The sequence below is a fragment of the Peromyscus eremicus genome, chromosome 2 (genome assembly GCF_949786415.1).
Source record: "Peromyscus eremicus chromosome 2, PerEre_H2_v1, whole genome shotgun sequence".
Taxonomy (NCBI): domain Eukaryota; kingdom Metazoa; phylum Chordata; class Mammalia; order Rodentia; family Cricetidae; genus Peromyscus; species Peromyscus eremicus.
Window position 1 is genome coordinate 63,140,552 of NC_081417.1, and position 26,308 is coordinate 63,166,859.

General features: G+C 40.4%; 1 protein-coding gene and 1 non-coding gene across 2 annotated transcripts in view; one reads left to right on the forward strand and one right to left on the reverse strand.

Annotated features, from left to right (window-relative positions):
* Positions 1–26,308, forward strand: part of Unc13b (unc-13 homolog B) — a 162,709-nt gene that overhangs the window by 16,027 nt on the left and 120,374 nt on the right. The window contains exon 5 of the mRNA XM_059254195.1: positions 7,228–7,285. Within this exon, the coding sequence (XP_059110178.1) occupies positions 7,228–7,285 (58 nt within the window). The remainder of the gene's footprint in view (positions 1–7,227; positions 7,286–26,308) is intronic.
* Trnaa-agc (transfer RNA alanine (anticodon AGC)) lies at positions 24,996–25,068 on the reverse strand. Its single transcript has one exon. It is a non-coding gene; the product is annotated as a tRNA-Ala (tRNA).

Here is a 26,308-nt window from a genome sequence, read left to right on the forward strand (position 1 = left end):
GTTATAGTTTCATGTCTGTACCACCATGCTTGTCTGTCCCTGTGAAGTTTTTGCTTCCTGTTCACTTTCTAGGGAGCAGAAGGACTACATCTACACCTTTATTTTCTGTTCTGCTGCCTTGTTCTTTAACACCTTTATTGAGTCATAATTCAGTGGCTTTTAGAATATTTGCTGAGTTGTCTGTGTATATAGCACTACAATCAATTTTGAACATTTTCATTACCATATACCAAAGTCTTGTGCCCTTAACCATCTCTCTTTGATTCTTCCTCTTCCTCAGCCACTGACAATCACTACATTCTGTTTTTCTATAACATTTTCTGGACATTTCACATATTTCCAACATTTAATGGTATATAATATACATTACCATTTCAAAAGAGAAGAATGGAGGCATAGTGAGGAAATACTGGACCAAATTAAGATTGGAACCCACGAAAGCAAACTAAATCCTGTAGTTTCATGTTCCATCTCAAGATCTTAAAAGGTCGCTGCCCCTCTAGCTTTGCTGCTTGCAATGTACATCTTTTTCTTGGGCTGAATACACTCTCTGTATTGAGTTTTCTTGGAAGATATCCTACATCTCTGGCAGCTACAACATCTGGGGGCTTCCAATTCAGGATTCACTTTTACAGCTGTGTGTAATGGCTCCTCAGGACCTCCTGCTCGCTCCTGGCCTTCATGCAAGGACTCATTTGCTACTCATTGTCTGGCCTTAGTGGCTCTCTGAAACCACAGAGGAAGAGTCTACAACTCCTTCACTCTTGCATCCTTCATGCCTCTAAAGCCAGCAACATGTGGATGATATTCCTAAATTTTGCTGCCATCTGAGATGGACCTTGTCCTCCTTGAACCACATTAGCAGCAGTTTTTGTTTGCAGTTGTTTTGTAGGAGCACAGAACTCCCTAGGGCTTTTCTTTTTAACAAGGTGGGATTTAGCTGGGTGAAGTTTTGACCTGGGTGAACCCTTCCCTTTGTTCCAATGCAGAGCAGGTCTCTTCTTAAGGGTGGTAATCTCATAACAGTTGCAGCATCTTGTCTTGGTTAGGGTTTCGATGGCTGTGAAGAGACACCATGACCATGGCAACTCTTATAAAGGAAAACATTTAATTGGGGCTGGCTTACAGACCCAGAGGTTTATTCCATTATCATCATGGTGGGTCATGGCAGTGTGCAGGCAGACATGGTGCTGGAGAAGGAGCTGAAAGTTCTACATTTTGATCCACAGGCAGCAGGAGACTGTGTGCCACATTGGGCATAACTTGAGCATATGAGACCTCAAAGCCCCCATCTATAGTGACACACTTTCTCCAAGGCCACACATACTCCAAAAAGGCCACACTTCCTAATAGTGCCACTCCCTATGGGCCAAGCATTCAAACAGCTGAGTCTATGGGGACCATACCTATTCAAACCACCACACCTCTCTTCCAGTGCCCTTGGCTGTAACACTAAACCTAGTGCCTTTCTCTCCAAACTGTACATTTTGTATTTCTTTCTACTTCACTTGAAGGGCAGAAGGCAGCTAGATTCTTTATCCAATTGCTGTTAAAAACCTTGATCTGTCTGAAACCTCTTGAGCTAGACTTACACAGTCCACTTTGTTTTCAGCACCATTGCCTTCCAAGAACCCACTAGGATGGCTCAGTATTCTCTGTTTACAGAATTCAGTTGCCTTTTTAGTTTGAAGTTCCAAAGTCTTCTACCTTCCTAAAAAAAAAAAAAAAAAAAAAAAAAGCATGGTCAGGCTGTTCACAGCACAGTAGCACTTCACTCCTGTCCTAGCTTGCTTTCTGTTGCTGTGATGAAATGTCTTGACCAGAGGCACCTTAGAGAAGGAAGAGTTTATTTGAACTTAGAGTTCCAGAGAGAGCAGTATCACCATGGTGGGGAGGCATGACAGCAGGAGCAGGAAGCCGAGAGATCACATCTCAGACACAAGCACAAACAGAGAGAGAACTGGAAGTAGGGTGAGACTGTGCACTCCTGAAGTCCATCCCCTGTGACATTCTGCCGCCAGCAAGGTCCTACCTCTCCATTATAAGGGTGCTAGTGCCATTCCTAAGAGGCCTTACCCTCATGATCTACGTATGTCTGAAAGCCCCACTTCTGATACCGTCACATTGTTGATTAGGTTTCTGCAAGTAAATTTTGTGGGTACACAAACTTCAAACCTTGGCAGAGAGAAAACTGTTTTTTTTTTTCAATGTTAATTTTAAATTTATTTTGTTTGATCCCCCCCCCCCCCAATAATCAGTAATAGGTTTTTAAACAATTCTTTGTTTAAAATTTAAAAATATTGCCGGGCAGTGGTGGCGTATGCCTTTAATACCAGCACTTAGGAGGCAGAGCCAGGCGGATCTTTGTGAGTTCAAGGCCAGCTTGGTCTAGAGAGCGAGATCCAGGAAAGGCACAAAGCTACACAGAGAAACCCTGTCTTGAAAAACCAAAAAAAATAAATAAATAAATAAATAAATAAAAAATATTAAAAAAATTTAAAATTTAAACCATAAATACACAATACTTATTTATGTATATGAATATTTTGCCTGCATGTATGGCTGTATACTGTGTATATGCCTGGTGTATGTGGAGTCCAGAAGAGGGCATTGGGTGTCCTGGAACTGAGATTACAGATGGTTGTGAGCTACTGTGTGGGATGCTGGAAATCAAACCTGGGTCCTCCAGAAGAGCAGTAAGTGCTGTAAACCACTGATTCATCTCTCCAACTCCTGAGGAATAATATATTTTTTTAAAATAAATTTTATAATAGGTCATCATTATTGTTAGTGAGTACTTTGTTCTTTATTTTTAAAGTATTTATCCTACTCAACAAATGTCATTCTCATAGTTTAATGATTCTTAGCTAGATTTTGCATCCTTTTTTTTTTTTTTTTTTTTTTAAGACAGCATCTCACTATGTAGCTCTGACTATCCTGGAACTCACTATGTAAACCAGGCTGGCCTCAAATTTAGAGATCTGCCTGCCTTTGCCTTTATTGGGATTAAAGGTGTGTGTCACCATCCACCATGCCTGGCTAGGTTTTGCATCTTTATTTTTATTTATTTATTTATTTGTTTGTTTGTTTTTCTTTTTCTTTCTTTTTTTTTATATCATACAGACTTTTTTTAAAAAGCAGGTTATAATTCAAAAGTCCAGGGTTATTTGAAACTGGAAAATATTTTCTCTGTAGAAAATAGTAAAGGTTTTGTATCTTTAAATACAATTTTATTCTATTTCTAAACTTTAAATCTTTGTACATTTGAATTTTATGCATATATTTTTATTTAGTGTAGTCGGAAGTTTTCCTATGTCCCGCCTGGCCCACAGCAGCTTATAAAATAATCACTCAGAGGCTTAATATTAATTACAGACTGTTTGGTGTATGGCTCAGGCTTCTTTCTAGCTAGCTCTTTCATCTTAAATTAACCCATTTCTATTAATCTTTGTTTTGCCATGTGGCTGTGTTGTTACCAGTCTGTTGACATGTTGTTCCTTGGGTGGTGGGCTGGTGTTTCCTCCTACCCTGCCTTTCCTCTTTCTGTATCTCTCTTGGATTACTCACCTCACTCTGTCTTGTCTTGCCATAGGCCATAGCAGCTTCTTTATTAATCAATGGTAGCAACACATATTCACAGCATACAGAAAGACCATCTCACAGCACTTCCCCTTTTCTGTCTAATCAAAAGGGAAGGTTTTCATTTTAACATAGTAAAGTTACATATAACAAGACAGCTATCAAGCAGGAATTACAGTTACAGTAATTTAGCAGACTTTTTTTTTGACTTTTTTTTTTTAAACAGCTATGATTTACAGAAAACTGAGCAGATGGTTCAGTTATCCCTTCTTTCCCACCCCCACCCTGTAGTTTTTTCTATTATTAACATCTTTCATTAGTGTGATATACATGTTACAATTAGTGAACACATATTAGTATATTATTATTACCTAAGGATCTTATTATTATATATTTTATAGTACACTGAAGAAATAAAGCTTGACTATTTTTACTCTAAGGAAATTATAATTTTTTGAGAGATAGATATGTTATCCTAAAGAAGGCATGTCTAACCTGCAGCCCACAAGCACATGTGTGCTAGTATAGCTTTGAATGTGGTCTAACATTTGTAGATGACAGCAGCATGTCAGTGTCAAAAAGTTAGATATTGTATGTCCAAGAAGAAAAGAAGGAGGGATGGAGGAGGAGAAGGAAGGAAAACATATATTGGTAGTTGAAATATTTACAAATGTTAGACCACACACACGAGAGAGAGAGAGAGAGAGAGAGAGAGAGAGAGAGAGAGAGAGAGAGAGAGAGAGAGAGAGAGAATTTTAAAGCATAGTATTCTGCCACTGATTTTTGTAGATTATATTTGGGTATGTGCTACCACTTCAGGCTGTGGATAGGTCTTATTTATTTACTTTTTTCCCCTTAACTAGCCAGCTAGTGGCTGACTTATTTATGTATTTAAGGATTCAGCTTGGGACTTTGACTTGATAAACATGCCTTTTAACCACTGAACCACATTCCTGTCTTCTTAATTTTTTTTTAGATTTATTTTCTCTCAAGTGTATGAACATGTTGTCTGTGTGTATGTATGTACACCATGGACATACTTGGTGCCCATAGAAGTCAGAAGAAGACATCAGAAATCTGAGAACAGGAGTTGTGGATGGCTGTGGGTCACCATGTAGGTGCTGGAAATTGAACCCTGCTCCTCTGCAAGAGCAACAAGTACTTTTAACTTCTGAGCCATCTCTGCAGCCCCATCTGTCCTTTCTAAAACAATCTTAATTTATTAATTTTGCTGTAGTTACCTGGACTTTAACTTTTTGTTTGGGGCCGGGCGGTGGTGGCACACGCCTTTAATCCCAGCACTCAGGAGTCAGAGCCAGGCGGATCAAATATCTACTCTGATCTCTTATATGTGAATTCTTCTACTTTAATATTTAAGTTTTGGGATTTCTTACTGTTTCTCCTATGTCCTGCCTATGAAAACCATCGTTATTGAAAAGATTCTAGAGAGATGGTTCAATAGTTAAAAATACTGGTTGCTCTCCCAAGGGACCTGGGTTCAACTCCTGGCACCCACATAGTGGGTTACAACCACCTATAACTCTGGTTCTAGGAGATCTGATATCCTCTTATGGCCTCTGCAGGTCCCAGGCATGCATGTGGTGCCCAGATACACATACAGGTAAAACACCATTCGCATGGAATAAAAAAATCACCCACCATTATTTATAATGGTTGTGATTAATAGCTGAGTCCTCTGTCACTTTGGAGTGAGAGTTCAGCCTTGGATTGCCAAGCAGTTTCATGGTTGTCAGCTTTACTAATGCAGTTCTACTGTGTACATTGTCCTGGACTTTTGATATATCCCACTGGAAGTATTAATATCAGTATTCTCATATTTGTATTATGGTTTACTGCTTGTGAAATACATTATATACAAAAATAGATACAAAAGTTGTTTTGGATCCAGCTACTATCTTTTGCTACTGACATTCTCATTTATGTACAAATCACCATCATTTGTCTGGATTATCTTAATGGACAACCCACCGTCATTCCCTAACAGTTCATCTCTATAACACCTGGCATAGTCATTTTATTTTTATTTTTTAATCTTATATCTTTGTACCACTTGTGTGTCTGGTGCCCAAGGACACAAGAAGAAGAAGATGTTGGTTTCTCTAGAACTGGAGTTACAGATGGTTGTGAGCTGCCATCTGGGTTCTGGGAAACAAACCTGGGTCCTTTGGAAGAGCAGCTAGTACTCTTAACCACTGAACCCTCTCTAGCTCTCTTATAGTCCTTTAAAAGTGTAATTGTTTTACTTTTCTGTTGCTGTGATAAAATACTGTGACCAAGGCAATTTATAGAAAAAAAAAGTTCATTTGAGCTTACTGTTGTAGAGAGATGAGTCCATCGTGGCGTGGAGTCGGGGCAGTAGACACAGTGACAGGAGCAGAACTCAGATCTCAAATCATAAGCAGACACTAGAGAGAGTTAACTGGGAATGACATTTGGCTTTTGAAAGCCCACTACCTGTGACATCTTCCTTCCAGCAAGGCCACACCTCTCATACTTACCCAAACACTTCTACCAACTGGGGCCCAAGTATTCAAGTGCCCAAGACTATGAGGGACAGCTCATTCGAACCACCACAGTAATCAAATCATATTTCTCCCATATTTAAAGCTAGGTGGCCTCCCAATATACTAGTATAAACTTCAGACTCCTTACCATGACTTAAATTCTATTTTTCTAACAAGCCTTTGCACGTAATGGGTGCTAAGCCAATATTTATTGGATGAGTGGCTCATTAGCAGTTTATCTGTGGCTTGCCTAGAACCTCTTAGCTTATTAATGAGTGGCAAAGTTAGCATGTGAAGTTCAGATATCTTTTTCATGTAGTCCGTGGTGGCCTCTAACTCATCATGTAGCTGAGGTTTAACTTGAGCTCATGATATCCTCTTTCCTTCTGCTGAGTGCAGGAATTCTAAGCATGCACCACCTTGCCTACCTGGCCTAGATCTTCTCTTTGTTGGTTGAAGTTACACCTTTCCAGTCCTCCACTGTGCTTGAACCGAACTACCTTTCTAAGCTGTATACATCCTTTGGATTATACCTTTGGACTCCTGCCACTCTCAAAACTTACCCTCAATTCTGTTCTCTTTTATAGCATATTTTCTTATGGCTTCAGTACCTTGTACATTTGTTACTGTTGTGGTGGTAGTAGGTGGCCCTGGAGAGGCTAGAGTGGGAGGGAACTACCAGATATATCTGAAGTCCAGCTGTATACTCTCAGATATGCAGTTTCAATATCCGTAAGCACTTGCAAGGGAAGTAGCACTGTTACTCAAAGATATGCAGACAGTCTGATAGAGGGTTTCAGTTTTAGCATTTGGTTTGTGAAATCTAGATGTTGACCACAGCATGCACAGAACCCTTTGAAACACTCTAAGGCCAGGCCTTTTGTAGCTTCCTGGCATGTTCTTGGTCAGAATGGTTCCTCTGCTGTCCTGCTTTGAGCCAGCACCAATATAATAATAACTGAAGATCTAGCCTAGGCCAGGAGCCCGCAGGGAGGATGTTTATGTTCAGTAAAAAAATTGACCCAAGTCAAACACTGAATATTTTTATAAGTAGCAGTGATTCCCCCTTTCTGTACTTGGAACTCTTACTATATATTTTTTTTCTTCCCGTTTCTGCTTCTAGTATTCTAGTCAAGAAGAAAGCCAGAGGAAGCCGTTGCCCACTGCTGCCGCCCAGTGTTGTAAGTGAGAAATTGGTCTCTGAACCAGTCTTATTTGCAGCTTCCTGTCCTGTCTCCACAAACGAGGCATGTGCTGAGTTGAGGGGAGCTGAGCTGTATAAACAGAGCTGTTCCGGAAGTTCTCTGTCCACCCATGAGTTGCAGAAGGGGTCTTTTGGTTGTGTACTGGAGTAGGACAGTGGTATCTGCCCTGCATTGGCTAACTCTTATTCTGTGGGGTGTGATTTTACCCCATCTAACCTTGTTTACCTGCTAGTCTTTTTTAGGGCTCGGTTTGACCTCTGTGAAGCCTCTTGCTCTTTACTGTTTCACAGTAGTCTTCTTCATGTTTCGTCTTTATGTTTCCATGTACCATGTGTGTGCACTGATAGAACCCGTGTCTACTTTATTGATACAGACATTTTGTGGGGCTTAGAATGGATCTCAGTGGTAGAGGGTTTGCCTTATGGGCACAAGGCCCTGGTTTAATCCCCAGTGCTGAAAAAGAAAAGAGAAGCAAAAAGGTCATTAGAAACCCCACAAAGTTTTAAAAGACATAGACATTATTCCATGTCTAACTTTTTCTCATGTCTAGCTTAATTTTTAGTTCATAGTAAACTTGAATAAAGTTGTATAAATGATTAACTAAGGAAGAGAACATGTCATTTCTTCTGAGATTAATTTGTCCAGGTCATAGGTTCTTTCTGGGGATGAGTCATGAATTATTAGTCTGTTGCTAACTTTTCTTCACCTTCTTACAAAACTGGTTGAGAGATACTGAAGGACTACTGTAGAATTTTAGTTTTTCACTCTCAGGGGGTGGTGGTGATGGTGGTAGTGGTGTGTATATATGTTATAATTTGCTTTGCTCTCATTTTCCTGAATCAAATGCCAAATTGCATCACCTGTAGATTAAAATTGGCTGTGATAGCAGTTGTCATAATAATAATAAGAACCATAGGGACACAGGTCGGTCAGCCAACCAACCAAGAGTCAAACAATAACAGTAAAAATGTAGAAGTAACATATGGAAAGTTACAATATACAGATGTTCTTCTAAGAGCTTAACTATTATTTGTTATATTAAACTTATTTACTCTTCACAATAACCTTAAAACATAGACTCTACTGTTCCCATATCCTAGATGAGGAAACTGACGTACAAAGAGATTAAATAATCTGCTATGAATCCCATAGATTATAAACGGGGAAGTAAATACTCCAACTGAGACAGTCTTAGTCCATAGCTCCTATCTGGAGTCACTGTGTTACACCGCTTCCTTCTTATAGTCAGAGAAAAACCTCCATTCATACTTTGTACATGCTGTGATACTCTTTCTTGATAAAAGTAAGACAAGTGCAGGTAAGAAAACCAATTTTTAATGTGATTTGTTGTGACCGTCTGCTGTTGTTCCTATTTAGGATCAAATATTTAGGGTCATAGAAAGCTGGAAGAGTCTGAATAAAAGATCAGGCTGTAAGCTAGAATCTGGAAGTCTTTCCTTAAACTCATAGCAGTGAGTTAATTTTGACCTTTTTTTTGGTCTCAAACCCTTTTTCAGGATTGCTAGTCAGAAACAAATGAGATGATTACATGTTTAAATCCCTTCTTCCTGAACTCATTTGATGAAGTGCAGTTGAAATAGAGAGCAATGCCACATGGGTAGGAGGAAATAAAAAGTGATAAATAATTATGGTTTTCATTATGGTGATAGTTTTATTTTGCTGTGAAACCCTGTTCCTGTATCCTGCCTGCTTCTTCATGTGTCGTTATTTGAAAAAAATCTTAATCTTAAAGAAATGTTGCTTAAACAGTTCATTGAGCAATCTTTATTGTTTTATTTTTAATTATATATATATAAACTGAGGACCTTCTGATAAGATGGCCTTTGAGCAGAGGCCAAAACAGGCTAATAATTTTTTGTAGAGAGTGTGTTCCAGTCAGAAGGCACCACAAGTTCAAAGGCCTGATGAGGTTCAGGGTCTGTCTGGAACTTCAGTGCATCTCACCGGATGTCTTCTATTACTGTATTCAGGGGTTCTAGACCTTTGGGCATTAGGGGTCCCTGGCAGTCTTCATCTCTTATTCTACCAATGGCTGACCCAGAACCTTAGCAGAGGCATGTGTGCTTGTATCTCAAGGAAGCCTAACCTGGTCACTAGCTACCATGACCATTTGCAGTGTGACCTTGCACAGTGTACTTTCTTCTCTGAGCTCATGGGTGTTCCTTTAAAATGTGTCCTAGGTCCGTTTGCCCTTCTGGATTCATAGCCCTATCATTCTTGATCACTTTCTTGTCTGCTACACAAATGAATGTTCTAGGATCTTCTTCTTTTTCCTGTCTAAGTTTTAGAAGAGGCCATCTCTCCTTGTGAAGCTTTGCTTGTTTTTATTGAGGAATGGTATTTAGATTCTAGAACTAGTTCTAGGTCATTGCCAGGAGTGCTGTTGTTTCTTGACTCTTGGAATGGGTAGAGCTAGGAAGTACACACGTGCACACGCACACACAAGTGCACACACGCATGCACCATGTTCATCTGGTATCACCAGTTAACATCCTTGTTTTTTCTGATCTTTATTCGTGTATGTATCTTACTTCTCTCTCAGTGAGAAGATCTGTTCTTTTTTGTTTGTTTGTTTGTTTGTTTTTCGAGATAAGTTTCTCCATGTAGCCCTGGCTGTCCTAGAACTCTCTCTGTAAACCAGGTTGGACTCAGAGATCTGCTAGTGCTGGAATTAAAGGCATGTACCACACCCTGCTGAGAAGCTCTGTTCTTAAGAACATAAATTACCCATTCATTTGCTGTGTCCTATGATGTATACAAATAGATTTCAGGACATGTTATCATTAATAACAAGCTTACTCAGTAAAGTTTAAGATTCTTAAAAGATTTTTTTTTGTTGTTTGTTTGTTTGTTTGTTTTTGGCCTTAGGAAAGAACTTAAAATAGGATTCCAAAATCACTGTTATACCTAATAACTTAACAAAATTTCATGTTACAATGGTATCTGTCCTATTTCAATTCCCCTGTCTTCCTAAATTTTTTCCCCTTTTGTCTCTCTATATGATTGAGTCAGGATGCATGGGTTGCATTTTTATGTAGAGTGGGATAACTAATTTTTGTTTGTTTTATTTTATTCAGTGCTGGAGACCTGTGTGTGTTAGGCAAATGCTGCATCAGTGAGTTACATCCCTAGCCTACAATAAAGTTGAAGATGATCTTTTTGTATATGTATTGCCTATTAGCTCAACATCGTTTGCTTAAAAGGCCGTTTTTCCCGTTAAATTGACTTTGTATTTTTGTTGCAATTATTTTGGGGCCGGAGAGATGACTCATTGATTAAGACTGCTAGCTGATCTTCTAGAGGACCAGAGGTCAGGTCCCAGCACCCATGTTGGACAGATCACAACTATTAACTGCAGCTCTAGAGGATCCAATCTCTCTAGCCTCTGTGGGCACCTGTACTCATATGTGTGCATGTGTGTGTGTATGAGCATATAAACACACACATTTAAAAAATACATTTCTAAAAAATTATTCTCAGTTACCACTACAATATCACACTACTTTCTTTCCTGGGCTATTTATCAGATTGGGTTTTATATATTTACTTTAGAGATTCAATATACTTTCTTAAGACATATTCCTCATATATGGCATCAATTTGGAGTTGGTAGTATGCTGCTTTTTGTATACTTTTTTTTTTTTTTTTTTTTTTTTTGGTTTTTTCGAGATGGTTTCTCTGTGAAGTTTTGGTGCTTGTCCTGGATCTTGCTCTGTAGACTAGGCTGGCCTCGAACTCACAGAGATTCACCTGGCTCTTGCCTCCTGAGTGCTGGGATTAAAGGCATGCGCCACCACCACTTGCTTTTTGTGTACTTTAACCTCAGAACATCAAGCTTATTTTATAGGGCTTATCCACATAGGAGCTTTTTCATACTAGAATCCCTTTTGTTTCTTAAATGGGAGATATTGAAATGGTAGTCTGATCTGCGTATTTTGTACAAATCTGCTTGGCAACAAACAGTAAAATTGTGAACTATAGCCACAGGACTAAACATCAGAAGTTTATGTAGAATAATTTCTCTTATAAATGTGCCTAGATCTTCACAGTATTTAACTGGGACTCTTCGATAAAGGTATTTCTATGTATGTCTATGCGTGTCCAAGCATGCAGTAATACACCATGGTGCCATACTTAATAGACTCACTGTGAATAAGCTCAGCAGCAGTCTGATGTTCTCAGTTTTTGTACATATCTGCTTTGCCCACCCACTGTATTAATGACAGTATTGCCAGCTATAATTTAGAAATGAATCAAAAATGATTCAGCCTCTGCAAGGGTTTGATGAGATGAGTCCTCATACATTCTGGTACGTTGTCCCTAATCTATAGGAAGTGTTCAAGGAATCTAGATGTGCAAGGGAAGAATGTGTAGCTTTTAAGTAAATTTTTTTTGAGATACAGGAATATTTATGTGAAAAAAATTAAAGTAGGATCCTAAAAATATTAATATGATTATAGTTATCTAGGAAAAATTGATACCCATAAACAGATGAAAATTCAATGTGGTTTTAGTAGTAGCTATCTATGTTTTTCACAACAGAATTTCTCTGTGTAACAGTCCTGGGTCTATAGACTAGGCTAGCCTCAAACCCAGAGTTCCACCTGCTTCTGCCTCCTGAGTGCTGGGATTAAAAGAGTGCGCCAGCACGGCCCAGCTACTTTTTAATATTTACTTTACTGTACAGTGCTGATTTTTTTTCAAAGAATTTGTATTTCTAGGCTGGGCATGTAGCTCAGTAGAACAAGAACCTAGGTTCCATCCCCAGCACTGCAAAAACAGACAAAACCCAATGGAATACTTTTAAAGACCTGACAATATGAAGGCAGATTGCTTTAAACTCACTTTTTTAGTTTGGAGTTGAGATTTAGTTAGATCAGAATTGACTGTTGAGCTTGATACAGTTAACATCAGTAGTACCAGTGATTCTTGGATTATACATTCTAAGGAGGCTCTGAAGTAAGTGTTCCTTTTTTGATAATACTCCTAGAGTTTTCCCTAGTTTCTTTTGGATGTAATAAAATGTTTTTGGAGTCTATGTAGTTCTGTTGGCAGTGTGATCCCAACTATAGTTAAGAGCTTTGAAATTATTTTTTAATTTTTAAAAAATTTGTTAAATGTGTGTATGTAGATGTAATTCTAAACAGTCTTATTAAATAAGAAACACAGAGCCAAATAAAGAGTTAAAAGCCCAAGAGGTCAGAGCACTAGCGAATAGCCTTTAGCTGTCCTTCCCCTGAGAAAAGAGACCTACTTCCTGTGTGTCTGTATTTTTTATTGACTTTCTGTTCTGCCTTCTCATTGGTTCTAAATCCAACCACATGACTTCTTCGTCACTGCCTGTCTATACAGACCTCCAGGTCTCTGTGGTTGGTACTTGGATTAAAGGCGCGTGCCACCAAGATGGCTCTGTCCTTGAACACACAGACTCTGCCTGCTATGTGATCGGATTAAGGGCGTGTGCTACCACTGCCAGACTTCTGCTAAATGGCTTGCTATTAGCCCTGACCCCCCAGGCAACTTTATTTATTAACATACAAATAAAATCACATTTCAGCACAAATAAAATATCACCATAGTGTATAGGTACATACATACCTGCCACAGCACATGGAAATCAGATGACAAGTCTTAGGAGATTCTCTTCTAATGTGGGTGGGTCCCAGGGACAGAACTTTGGGTTTCAACCTTGGTGGCAACCACCCTTACCCACTGTCTTAGTTTTCTATTGCTGTGATAAAACACCATGACCAAGACAATTCATAAAAGAGTTTGATTGGGCCTACAATTCCAGAGGGTTATTGTTCATAATGGTGGGGCAAGGGCATGGAGGTAGACAGTTGAGTAGCAGCTCAGAGCTCACATCTTGATCCACAAGGAGGAGGCAGAGAGCACACTGAGAATGTCAGGAGACTTTTGAAACCTCAAGCCTGTCCCCAAGTGACACACCTCGTCCAACAAGGCCACATTTCCTAATCCTGCCCAAACAGTCCCACCAGCTGGGAACTAAGTAGTTAAACGTGAACGTCTGTAAAAAAAACCCGTCAATTATAGGGATATGATACATTTATGTATGCATGTGTGAATATGTATATTTATATATCTAAATTACCTCAAAATTGAACCAATCTTTTGAGTAGGAAAAGAAAGGTATAATTTTACATATAAGTTTAAAATATTTAGGGCTGGAGAAGTAGCTCAGAGGTTAAGAGCACTGGCTACTGTTCCAGAGGTCATGAGTTCAGTTCTCAGCTACCACATGGTGGCTCACAACCACCTATAATGAGATCTAGCGCCCACTTCTGGTGTGGGGGCATACATGCAGCAGAACAATGTGTACATAATAAATGAATAAAAAAAAATTTAAAATATTTCTTGAAGAGAGGGTATGAATTGCATCACGAATAACAGCAATCAGACATTCAGAAGCACTGTCAGTAATGCACTGTGATTTTGCCAAGTTATAACGCTTTAGTTACCTTGTAAAGGCTTTATTTTATCATTGTATCCAAAAGAGACATGTTTATGTAAAGTACTTTATCTTCTTTATTTCATGCTGTATTTTTTGGTTCTTAGGAAACAAAAGTTAGTTAATACTTTCCACTACTTTTCAACCATCAGTGTGTGTTATCCAATGTGCCACATCTCTGGTCCACATCACATTCAAATATTCCTCTTAATCCTCCTGTTACCCTGTTTCTGCGTAAAGCTGTTCACTGCTGCTATATGACCTGTGTAATTTCTAATATTTACCCAGCAAGAGGCAGAGAAATGGACCATTCTGTGTCCAGATATCCATCCCCAGGTGGAAGAATAGGATACTGTCTGTTCTAATGGATAATAGTTTCATTAAAACACAGAATGCCAGTTGACAATGCTGATCTTAGTCTGTTTCTGTTTAACACCAATGAGATTAGCTTTCGGCTTATGAAATATGCTGGGTACCTCTCAAAGAGGGCCTTGCTTTCCCAGTGAGGTATGCATTTGTAGTTGGGCCCCTGCTGGCAGGCTGTTTATCTCTACCACCAGCTGGCCCCCTCATGAAAGAAATGTCCTATTCCATAATTTCCCTAAATTTTTTTGGTCATGCTTTGGTTTTCTGTGTGTGTGTGTGTGTGTGTTCGTGTGTATATGTATGTGAGCTACAGGGCTATGTGAGCCCTACAGGGCTATGTGAGCTATGGTGATCAGTGGACAACTTAAGGGAATTGATTTTTTTTTCCCCTTCTACTTTGTGGGTTCCAGGGATTAAACTCAGGTTGTCAGGCTTGGTGGCAGCAAGCACCTTTGTTGAGAGGCCCTGCTGGTCAGAGGTTGCAGTCTACCATGGCCTGGCAGCTCCCTTCGAGTTTGCCGACATGGATGACGCCCCCCTCTCCCCGCTGACCTTATTTGGAGAATGTTTCTAGACCCGGATGCTGACTTGTCTCTAGTTGACCCTTGACACAGTTCCCTGTAAATGCTCTTCCTCTGCTGCCCATAAGGTAATTAGGTGGCGTGCTCTAGCTATTTTGATAGGGCCATGCTGCTATTTATCTAGCTATATGATAAGATCATGCCACTTAATTCAAATTAGGTGATCCCCCAGCTACCGTCCCCAATCCTATATGTCTCCTATACTCTGGAATAAACTTGAGCTGCCTCACTGAAGTCTCAGAGAAGGTTATTTCTGTCAGGCTCACAGACTGGGCAAAGCCCTGTCTGCTGCTTCTGCCCACTTTGCCCTCGTGGTCTGGTGGCCAGTGGATCATGGGGAAGGAAGGAAACTGTCCACCTTTACCCACTAAAATATCTCTTTTGCCTGTTTACTTATTTTGTACTTTTTAATATTTTTTGTGTGTTTTTGCCTGTGTATGCACCTGCAGGCCACTGTGTGTGCCTCTATGGAAGGAAGGAAGCTAGAGGCTGACATCAGATGTCCTTCTCAGTTGCTTTCCATCTTACTTCTTGAGGCAGGATCTCTCACTGAAACTGAGCCCCAAATTGGCTAGATTATCTGGCCAGCAAGCCCTTCGGGGTCCTCCTGTCTCCACTTCCCAGCACTGGGATTACAGGAATGTGGACTGCCACACCTGGCTTTTACATGGGTGCTAGAGATCTGAACTCAGGTCCTCTGCTGTTTTATGCACTGAGTCATTTTTCTAGCTCTTGCACTCAGGTTTTCAGCAGATAGCATAGGTTGGAGATTTCACATCACGTGTGGTTTAAAGTTACAGAATATATTTATGGTCTTGTCAGTTATAAATTCCTTTTTTTTTTTTTTTTTTAAGACAGGATTTCTCTGTCTAGCCCTGGCTGTCCTGGAACTCATTCTGTAGACCAGGCTGGCCTCGAACTCACAGAGATCCACCTACTGCTGCCTCCCAAGTGCTGGGATTAAAGGTGTGTGCCACCTCGCCCAGCCTGTCAGTTATGAATTCTTTTTTTTTAAATTTAACTTCTTTATTGATTCTTTGAGAATTTCATATCATGCATCCCAATTCCGCTCACCTCTTGATCTCTCCATATCCTCCCCTCACCCCTGCAGCCCCTCCAAAAGAAAGCAAAACAAAGCAAGCAAGCAAACAAACAAAAACAACACAAAAACAAAAACCCTCTTTTCTTCTCCTTTACTGCCTCTCCAATATCTCTTTGTTCATCCTTGAGGACCCCAGCTGGCTTGTGGCTGGCTAGTCCCCATCTGAGCAGAACTGCCCAGTTATGAATTCTTGGTGGCTCCTTTGCATGATATTATGAAGTGCCTGTGTCTCCCAATTCCTACCCCAGATTTCCCAACCATTGTCTTTTTCTTCATCACTTACTTCTAAGAAGTTACTCAACTAGAATCAAAACCTATGTCTGTTTAACTCTAAGGTCCATGTTCTGTCCAGTAAACCACCCCGTTGGCAGAAATTTCATAGGGTATTGTTTATGCAGGAACATGCTTTTCTTACTTGGTTATTGCCTCTTTTTAAACTCTTATTTTCTCTTTTTCCCTTCCCTCCTTATCTCCTTCCCTTTCTTTCTTTCCTTCTCCTCCCCACCCCCCATTTTATTAGCCTTTGTGAGGAAACCACACACAGGACAGGCAAGCTGTAAAACCTAGCAGCTGCTGGAGGAGAAGGGAGTTGAAAAAGAGGTAGAATGTGATGCTTTTTGAGTTAGGGTCAGCAATGGAGGTCTGCAAGCAGCTGCAGAGAGGGGGATAGAGTGTCTTTAGAGAAAAGAATGAGGAAGCCCTGAGTATCAGAAAAGCATGATTAGGATTTTGGTCAGTGTCTAAAGAGGTGTTATAAAGGGAGAAGGAAAAGATATGCTTTTGAGTTAGAACTCAGAAAAGTTGATAGGCTTATTAGCAGTAGTCTCAACATCTGTTGCCCTTTTCTGTATTTCAAAAACAATTTATTAAAAAGTGTGTTTATTTACTCTGCTATACTGATAGACCAGAGCCTAGCATAATAATGGTTATCAGAGAGGCTTCATCCAGAAACTGATGGAAACAGATGCAGTCCTATAGCCAAATATTAGACGGAGCTCAGGTACTCTTGCAGGAAGAGGGAGAGGAAGGATTGTAGGAGCCAGAGGGATCAAGGACACAAGAAAACCCTCCACATCAACTATTCTGGGCTCATGGGGGCTCACAGAGACTGAACTGACAGAGAGCCTGCATAGGCCTGATCTAGGCCGTCTGATTATATGTTACAGTTGTGTAGCTTGGTCTTCTTGTGGGACTCCTAACCGTGGGAGCAGGGGCTGTCTCTGACTCTTTTGCCTACTTTTGGGGCCCCTTTCCTTCCACTACGTTGCCTGGTCCAGCCTTAATATGAAGGGAGGCATCTAGTCTTATTGCAACTTGATATGCCATGTTTGGTTGGTATCCCTGGAAGGCCTACTCTTTTCTGAAGGGAAATAGAGGAGGAGTGGATCTGGGGTAGAGGGGAGGTGACAGGGGGAGGGACTGGGAGGAAAAGAGGGAGGGGAAATGGTGGTCAGGATGTAATATATGAGAGAAGAATACATTAAAAAAAGGGGGAAATAATATAATTATATTTTAATTAAAAATATTAGTTGAAAAAGTACGTATATTTAGTAGAAAAAATTTTAAGTACTGTAGGGAATGTAGTAAAAGGTTTCTCTTCCATATTTTTACTCCTCTGCCCCTTGTACCTCCTTGCCCCAGACAATCATCATTGCAGTCATTCAGGATGTTTTATACTTGTCCAAATATATATGCTTGCATTGTTTTCTCCCCATCTTTTGAGTTGGCTTTAGAATACCTTATACTGTAGTGAAGTGTCCAGAGCTATCTTATATTTGATATTGGAATGCTTCTTGATTAGTGTCATAGTTAACTTCAGCTGTCAGCTTGACACAAATCTAGCGTTACCTAGGAAGAGGGAACCTCAACTAAAGAAATGTTTCTATCCTATTAGCCTGTGGGTACGTTGTCTATGGGGCATTTTCTTGATTGTTAATTGACACTGGAAGGACCAGTCCATGGTGGGCAGTACCGTACCCAGACCTGGGCTATATAAGAAAGATTCCTTGTGCACTTCTGGGTTTTACCTAGCATATCAGGCAACTCTTTTTGGGATGTATTAACAGATCACCAACTTCCACAAACCCAAAAGCTAAAATGTGATCAAGCACCATCTGAAACCTACACAGAGACGAACGTGCTTTGTTGTGATCCACTCTTTCCTCCATGTTGCTTTTAGTCATGGTAGTTTACCATAGCAACAGGAAAGCAAACTAGAACAATGAGTGTCCCCTTGGATTCTTAGCCTGTTTTAGAGAATTTATTGAAGCCCTAGGAAATAGATTGTTTATTTCCAGCTGCTTCACAATTGCGATCTGTTTCTGGACTTCTGTCCCAGAATACAGTGGGAATGCTTCCCCTGTTTTCCTACAGTGACTTTGGCACATTTGCTATGAACTGAGAATTTTTAACAGTTTATATCCTAGAATGTGTCAGTTTCCTCACTAATTTTGAATACTTGATGGTCTCTTGCTTAGAGTTGTGAAAAGGGTTGCTTCCCCTCACCCCTCAAACATACTAATCCTTGCCTCTTTTTTTCCTTTGTTGATCATTTTTTAATAAATAAATTTAATATCCGGCTACAGTTTCGCCTCCCTCTTCTCCTTGCCCCACTCCTTCTCTGCCCCCTCCCCTCATCCACTCCTCCTCCCTTTCTGTTTAGAAAAGGGCAGGCCTAATCCCTGCCTCTTTTCAATTTAGTTTTTATTCACATTTAGTCTGTTTGCCTGTGTCCCTGTCTGTCTTTCTGCCCCTCACTCGTGTGTGTGTGTGTGTGTGTGTGTGTGTGTGTGTGTGTGTGCGTGTGTGTGTGTATTGTATGTGTGTGTCTGTGTGTGTCTGTGTGTTCAGAAGACAGTTTGCAGGAGTTCATTCTCCTCACCACATATGAATTCTGATCATCAGACTAGGTGGCAGGTGCCTTTACCCACTGAGCCATCAATCCAAGCTGTGGTTTTTGAAAACAAGTTTTTTGTTTTCTTTTTTCCTTCAAGACAAGATTTCTGTGTGTAGCCCTGGCTGTTCTGGAACTCTCTCTGTACACCAGGCTGGCCTCGAACTCAAGAGATCTGCCTACCTCTGCCTCTCAAGTGCTGGGATTGAAGGCATGTGCTACCACTGCCTGGCAAAAACAAGATTTTAAAATAGAACATGTTTACTATAAAATCTTTAAATGACTCAGAAATCTATAATAGAGAGCAAAAAATTATAAATATCCATTCTCTACTCTGAGATGACAACTCTTTATGGTTTGGTATATATTCTCCCAACTTGTTACATTTCCCTCCCCTTTCCCTTCTCTTTCTGCTGGGGATATAACACACAGTGCTTTGCAAGTATTAGACAAGCACTCTATCACTGTTCAAAAAAAAAAAAAATACAAGGAAGATGCAGGTTACCCTAAGTAGCATTCCATTATGGATATAGTTTCATGAAGTTTTAAAATTTCATTTATTTAAGTGGTGTGTGCACCAGGTTGCACATTTGGAGATCAGAGTACAGCTTGTGGGAGTCAGTTCTCTCCTAATATGTGGGTCTTGGCCAGCCTTTACCCACTGAACCATCTCTTGGCATCACGAAGTTTTTTGTACTTACAGAACAAAAGCAAGTCATAAATCTTTTCAGATACATTGGTGGAAACATGAGGTGGGTGGATCATAGTAAAGCAGGGAAGTTTCTGTATAGGTTTCAGATGATGCTTGATGACATTTTAGCTTTTGGGTTTGTGGAAGCTAGTTGTCTGTTAATACATTCCAAAAAAGATTAGCCCGATAGTTGTGAGTCTGCCATAGGTGGGCCGTGAGTGGTTGTTAAGGGACTTGCCCTAGTTTCATTCTGTTGCTATGATAAAACACAGGCCAAACGCCACTTGGGGAAGGAAAGGGTTTATCTTACCTTACACTTGTAGGTCACAGTCTGTCTTAGGGTTTCTGTTGCTGTGAAGAGACACCATGACCACAGCAACTTCTTTTTTTTTTTTTAAACAAAAAAAATTTTTATTAAGAGATTTTCTATTCATTTTACATACCAACCACAGATTGTCCTGTCTTCTCTCCTCCCACCCCCCAGTACTCCCCCACAACCCACCTCTCATTCCCACCTCCTCCAAGCACAGCAACTTCTATAAAGGAGAACATTTAATTGGGGTGGTTTACAGTTCAGAGGTTTAGTCCATTATTACCATGGTAGGACATGGTGGCATGTAGACAGACATGGTGCTGTAGAAGGAGCTGAGAGTTCTACATCTTGATCCCTAGGCAACAGGAAGTGGACTATGTGCCACACTGAGCATAACTTGAGCAAAGGAGATCTCACAGCCCACCCCCACAGTGACACATTGCCTCTTACAAGGCCACACCTACTCCAGCAAAGCAGTACTTCCTAATAGTGCCACTCCCTTTTGGGACCATTTTCTTGCAAGCCACCACACAGTCCATCATTCAGGGAATTCAGGACAGGAGCTCAATGCAGAACCAGTGGAGGAATTGTGCTTGCTGACTTATTCCCTGGCTTGTGCTCAGCTTGCTTTCTTATACAGGCCAGAACTTCCTGCCTAGGGCTGGTACTACTCACAATAGGCTGGGTCCTCCTATATCAATCTGTAGTCAAGGTGATGCTCCACAGACATGCCCCAGGCAAATCTGAAGGCAGTTCTTCCATTGAGAGTCTCGCTTCCTAGTGACTCTAGGTTGTGTCCACTTGACTATAAGAACTGACCAGGATAGGGCTAAGCCCAGGGTAAACCGGCTGTGGATCTGTCACTCTGCAGTCTTATGCAATCATGAAGTTTGAATCACTTGTAGAATCTTTAATACAGGCATCCACTCACGTCACCATTGTACTGTAAACATTAACTAAAAAACAAAACAAAACAAAACAAAAAAACCCAAAAAACAAGAACTTAAAAAAAAATCCCATTCTTTTTTACTTATTTCCTGAGTGACAGGGTATTTCTCTCACCCAAGCCTAAAGGCACAGTCTTTGATTTCCTAGTCTTACTGTCTGATATTTTAGGTGCTGAGAAATGAAACTTGGTGGTTTGCTCCTACAGGAACTCATCCCTCATGGGTTTAAGAAAAGACTAGCTGGCCTTTCTGAGGAGAGGGGGAAATAAGGCATAATTTGAGTACTTGTTGAAAGGTGGCTTGGAGGGGCTAGAGGATGGCTCAGTGGTTAAGAGCACTGATTGTTCTTCCAGAGGACCCAGGTGTGATTCCCAGCGCCTACAAGGCAGCTCATAGCTGTCTGTAACTCTAGTCCTAAAGTAGCTGATGTCTTCTTCTGGCTTCTGTTGACACAGGCACACACATACATGTAGGCATGTAGGCAAAGTACTCATACAGATAAAACTAAAATTTGAAAAAAAGGTAACTTGGATTAGAAATTTATTTTCTTCAGAAATTGTGGATTCCTAGGATGCCTCTATAATTAAGACAGCTAAACTCCTATTTGGGCAACTGAGACCTGAGGTTGACAGTAAGTGAGCTTTGTCACCTGTATTGTGAGGTAACTTAGAAGCATTGGACTTCTCATGACTTTCTCACATCACTTGACAACATAACAACTGTCACATTTTTCTTTGTTTCTCTTGGGAAGCCCTGAATTCACAGGCTAGCATTACAGAAAGAAACCCAAAGCCTGTGCATGAGTTCAGAGGGTCCACTCTCAAATCTTTTGGCCTTTTCCTCTTTGAAGGCTTCTACTGAGTAGATGAAGAGCTTGTTTGTGGGAGGTAAGAAGGAATTAACGAGAGGATGCTGATGGAATCGGAAGACCTTTATGATAATGGATACTCAAAAGGACACAGCCACAGCTGCTTGACTTTGCTGGTTATGGTCATCCTCAGCAGCTGCATGACACCCGAGTGCAGAGAGGCTAGTCCTGAGGGCTCAGGAGCAAACTGTAAGAATGGTGTGAAGTTTGTTCTAGAAACTTTTCCAAAGCTTGGAGTGGTGGCACATGCTTGTAATACTAGCACTTGGGAGGTAAAAGCAATAGCCTTTGGTGTTCAAGGCCAGCCTGGGCTACATGAGATTCAATTCTGTCTAAAAATAGTGAAAAAGAAAAACCTGAAAGCTTTCTAGAGTTGAGTTTAGAAACAACTCATTCCTTTCCTCTTGCATACCTTCTCCTTTAATTTTTTTTTTTTTTTTTTGCAGTGCTGGAGGTAGAGCCTACAGTTTTGCACATGCTGAGCAAGTACTCTACCACTGAGCTACACCCCCAGCTTAGAATTTTTAATTTTATTAGACAGGATTTTATGTAACCTAGACTTGCCTTTAATTCACTATGTAGTCAAAGATGAACTTGAATTTCTGCTTCTATCCCCCAGTGCTGGGATTATAGGAATGTTGTGGTGATATATTGTGTATCAAATAAAGCTTGCCTGAGGATCAGAAGACAGAGCCAGCCACTTGATTAAACTTAGAGGCCAGGCAGTGGTAGCACATACCTTAAATCCCAGTATTTGGGAAGCACACACGCCTTTAATCCCAGCACAAGGAAGGAAGTAAAATGGCTGGGCGGAAAAAGGTATATAAAGTGTGAGGAGACAGGAACTAGAGCCCTTTTGGCTGAGGATTTGTGGAGATAGGATCTCGCCTTCCATTTGGTCTTAGGATTTGGTAGTGGTGAGAAGTTTCTCTAGTGGTTTGTTCCTTTGTCTCTGATCTTTCAGCATTTACTCTAATACCTGGCTCCGTTTTTTTGTTTTTTGTTTTTAAATACCATTTAGAAATTGTGCAACAGAATGTATCTTCATACCTGGCTAGAAATTACTTGAAAATAGAGTGTCTTCTAATTAATTTTTTGACCATTTCATACATATAAACAACACATCTTGATCATATGCACCCCCAGGTCCCTTTTCCCACCATCCCAGGAAACCTCAATTCTCATCTTCTACTCCTTCCAGGAATCTCCAATTTCAAGGAAACTCTAACACATCCTCCTCCCCATAACATCCTCTTCTTTAAAAATTTTAATAACCCAATAAGTTCGGTCAGTGTGGCCTGTTGAAATTATGATTGATTTTGACTTGATCTTGGGTAGGTAATTAGAACTGTGTGAGTTCATGTGTACAGTGGGCCATATCATGTCCCAAAGAAAGCATTTGAGAGCACTCTTCCCCATTCTCTGGTTCTTAAATTCTTTCAGCCTCCCTTCTGAGATATTCCCTGAGCCTTGTGGTGGGAATATTGATACAAATATCCCAGTTAGGGCTGAGCGCTTAATAGACACTTATTCTCAGTAATTTGAACAATTAATGTGTTTCTGCATTAACTGCTGATCACCAAAGAGAGAAGTTTCTAATCTATGGATATAAGCATTCGTATTCAGAGGGCGATTTGATTACATGTTGTTTAGCAAAACAATACAGGTTCCTCCCTAGGGCTTGTGACATCCTAAGCCATAGGCTTTTGCCCAGGTTTACAGCACCAGACGTCAGTTAGTTCTGGTGGAAGAGGCCTCAAATCCAATCCAAAGCAGTTGGTTATACCCTCATAATCTTTGTGCCACTATTGTGCCAGCGATCACATCTTGTCTGGCTGGTGGGTATTGTAGCTTTCAGGATTGGTTGGAGGAATACCTTTGATGTCTTTCTACCCTGGCAGCCTGCCTCTTGAATTATGAAAGCTAGTCAAAAGGAAGGTCAATTTCAACTGATTTCTGTATGTCCAGCAACTAAAGTGTGCTGTGTTTAGCAAATATGGTCTTAACTATCTAGTTCTAGTGGGTTATCAAGAGTAATGACACTAGCTTGTGTTGTTCTCTAGGTCTCTGGGGCCTTCCTGACCAATATTTTGTAGGGAGGCATCCCATGCCTAGTACTAAGATTTTTATTTAGTAATTCATGTCTTCTGGGGGAATCAGTGTTTTTCAAATTATATTTTTAATTAGCTTACACAGTCATAGGTTTCCGTAGGGGTTTTCATATAGCCTTTGTTTTTATTGACCCATCCTCATCTCTTCCTCTCTCCTTACCCCAGTCCCTGCTTAAACCTTTATTCCAGTGTTCTCCCTCCTACCTTCATATCATATGTATAGAAATGACTTTTGAAAGAACCGGTTGAAATGTGTTGATTGAATGGAAAGGTTTTTTTCTATTAGCATAACATGAAAAGTAGAGAAAGAGTCAAACTATTTCAAGACATACTGTCAGAGGGCTAGAGTGGTGGTGTAGCTGTGCTATAAGTCTGCTGAGGACAGTGAGTCCTTCAGTGGACTAAGAAATTCATGATTGCCCTCGTTTGCCAGAATCACCTTTTTAGGAGACTATTTACTTAAGACACTTAGTATCAGGCTTGGAATATAGCTCAGTTGGTAGAGGGCTTGCCTAGCATACACAAGGCTGGGTTCGACTCTTCAGCAGCTGTGTAAATGATGTGGTGGTACCCACTTGTAATCCTAGAACTTGGGAAGTAGAAGCAGGAGAATCAGTAGTTCAGGGTTGTCCTCACACACATAGAGAGGCTATATGTGACCTTGTCTAAAACAAACAGACCCCCCCCCCAAAAAAAAAAACACTTAATATCCTTTTTTCCTTTTAAATCTGTGGTAGGATTGAAAGTTTTTGCCATTTAAATTTGGGTGGGTAGCATATGATTGTTATGATGGAGACCTTTTTCTGTGATACTGGAAGCAGAAAGTGAGCCTTATGTCACTGATGATTGATCTGCCTTGGACCACACACCATCCCAGGAAATAGAATTAGATGGCCAACTGGTCTGAAGCTTGCAAATTCTTCTACCTCACCAGTCCCCCTCCCCCATTTCTTTTTACTTTTTATTAATAAATTTTGTTATTTTACAATGTCATACATGTAAACTATGTATTTTGTTCCCCTTTCCCCCAGCCTCTCCATTTTTCTTCCCACCACTACCAGCCATTCCTCCTCTAATCTTTTCCCCCATTTGTTAGTTTAGGTTGGTTTAGTGTTCCACCAAGTTTGCTTATAGCTGTCTGTGTGATGAGTTTGGGACTAACCTTCAGAGCTTGATGGGCTCACCTGTGGTTGTACACCTGGATCCGACACCTCTGTCATCTACTATTCTGTACTTGTACCGGGCGCATCCTGGCCATTCAGGTGTTGTTTAGGGGGCTGATTCTTGCTTACCAAGCACTCTGTTTCCCCCTATTTTATTTTATTTTGGAGCTGAGGATCGAACCCAGGGCCTTGTGCTTGCTAGGCAAGCGCTCTACCACTGAGCTAAATCCCCAACCCCTAGTTTATTTTCTTTTTACCCTGCAGCATTGGCTGGTCTGTAACTTGGTATGTAGATCTAATTGGCCTTGAACCCTCAGAAATACACTCAAATCTGCCTTCTGAGTACTAAGGTTAAAGGTAGCCACTACCATGTCTGGCCCCATTAAAAATATTTTCTTTAAAAAATATATTTTCTTTTAAATATTTATTTTTTAATATTTAATATATTTTAAAATTAAGATACAATTACATAATTTATCCCCTTTCTTTTCTTTATGCAGCACCCTTTCATGTACCTACTTCCCACTCCTTCTCAATTCATGGCCTCTCTTCCTTTAATTATTATTGTTATATATATGTAAAACATATAAATATAACCTACAGAGTCTATTTAGTGTTGCTTGTATGTATATAATTTTAAGGCTGACCATTTGGAATTGAATAACTTATTAAGGGATTCATCCCTGGGGGGGATTATTTCTCCTTCTCTCAGCAGTCCTTAGTTGCCTATAGTTCTTTGTCTAGAAGTGGGATCTTCTCCGAGATAGCACGTCTGTTGATGTCAGTGTTCACTTCCTTTTTAGGCAGCCATATTGTTGAGGTCCCATGGGTGTAGCTGCCTTGTCATTTCGAGGAGACACGTTCTCATAGTAGACTTGCTGGGCTTTTGTCTCTTACAGTCTTTCCTTTGCCTCTTCTGCAGTGTTCTCTGACCCTTAGGAATTGTGTTGTAAATGTATTCATTGGGTTTGGGCACTCCACAATCAATTATTCTCTACATTTTGATCAGTTGTGATTGTCTGTGATGGTCTCTGTCTGCTGCAAAAAGAATCTTCTTTGATGAGGGTTGAGCTGCACTGACCTGTGAGTACAAGGACTCATAGCTAGAATGCAGTTAGGAATTATGCTGGCTTAGTCAAGTGGTAGCAGAAGGTTCTCTAAGATCCATGACCTACTCGCTCTGGAAAGTTAGGCAGGTTTCCAGCGCCAGTGCCTCTGAGACGTAACTAAGGACAACAGAAATAGCCTATATTATTTTGAGAGTCTCTTGGACTACTGACAACTGGAAAGAGTAGTGGGAAGTAAAGTATCAGCCACTCAGTAGCTTCTTGTGTCCCCAGTCCAGGACTAGGACTCCCAGAAGTAGAAAATGTAGTTATAAGCTCTTTGGAATGCACCAGTGATATTTATTTTAGTGGCAGTGCATTGCAGTCTGTCCAGGGACTTCTGTCAGTAAGAGTGGATGACGAGTTTC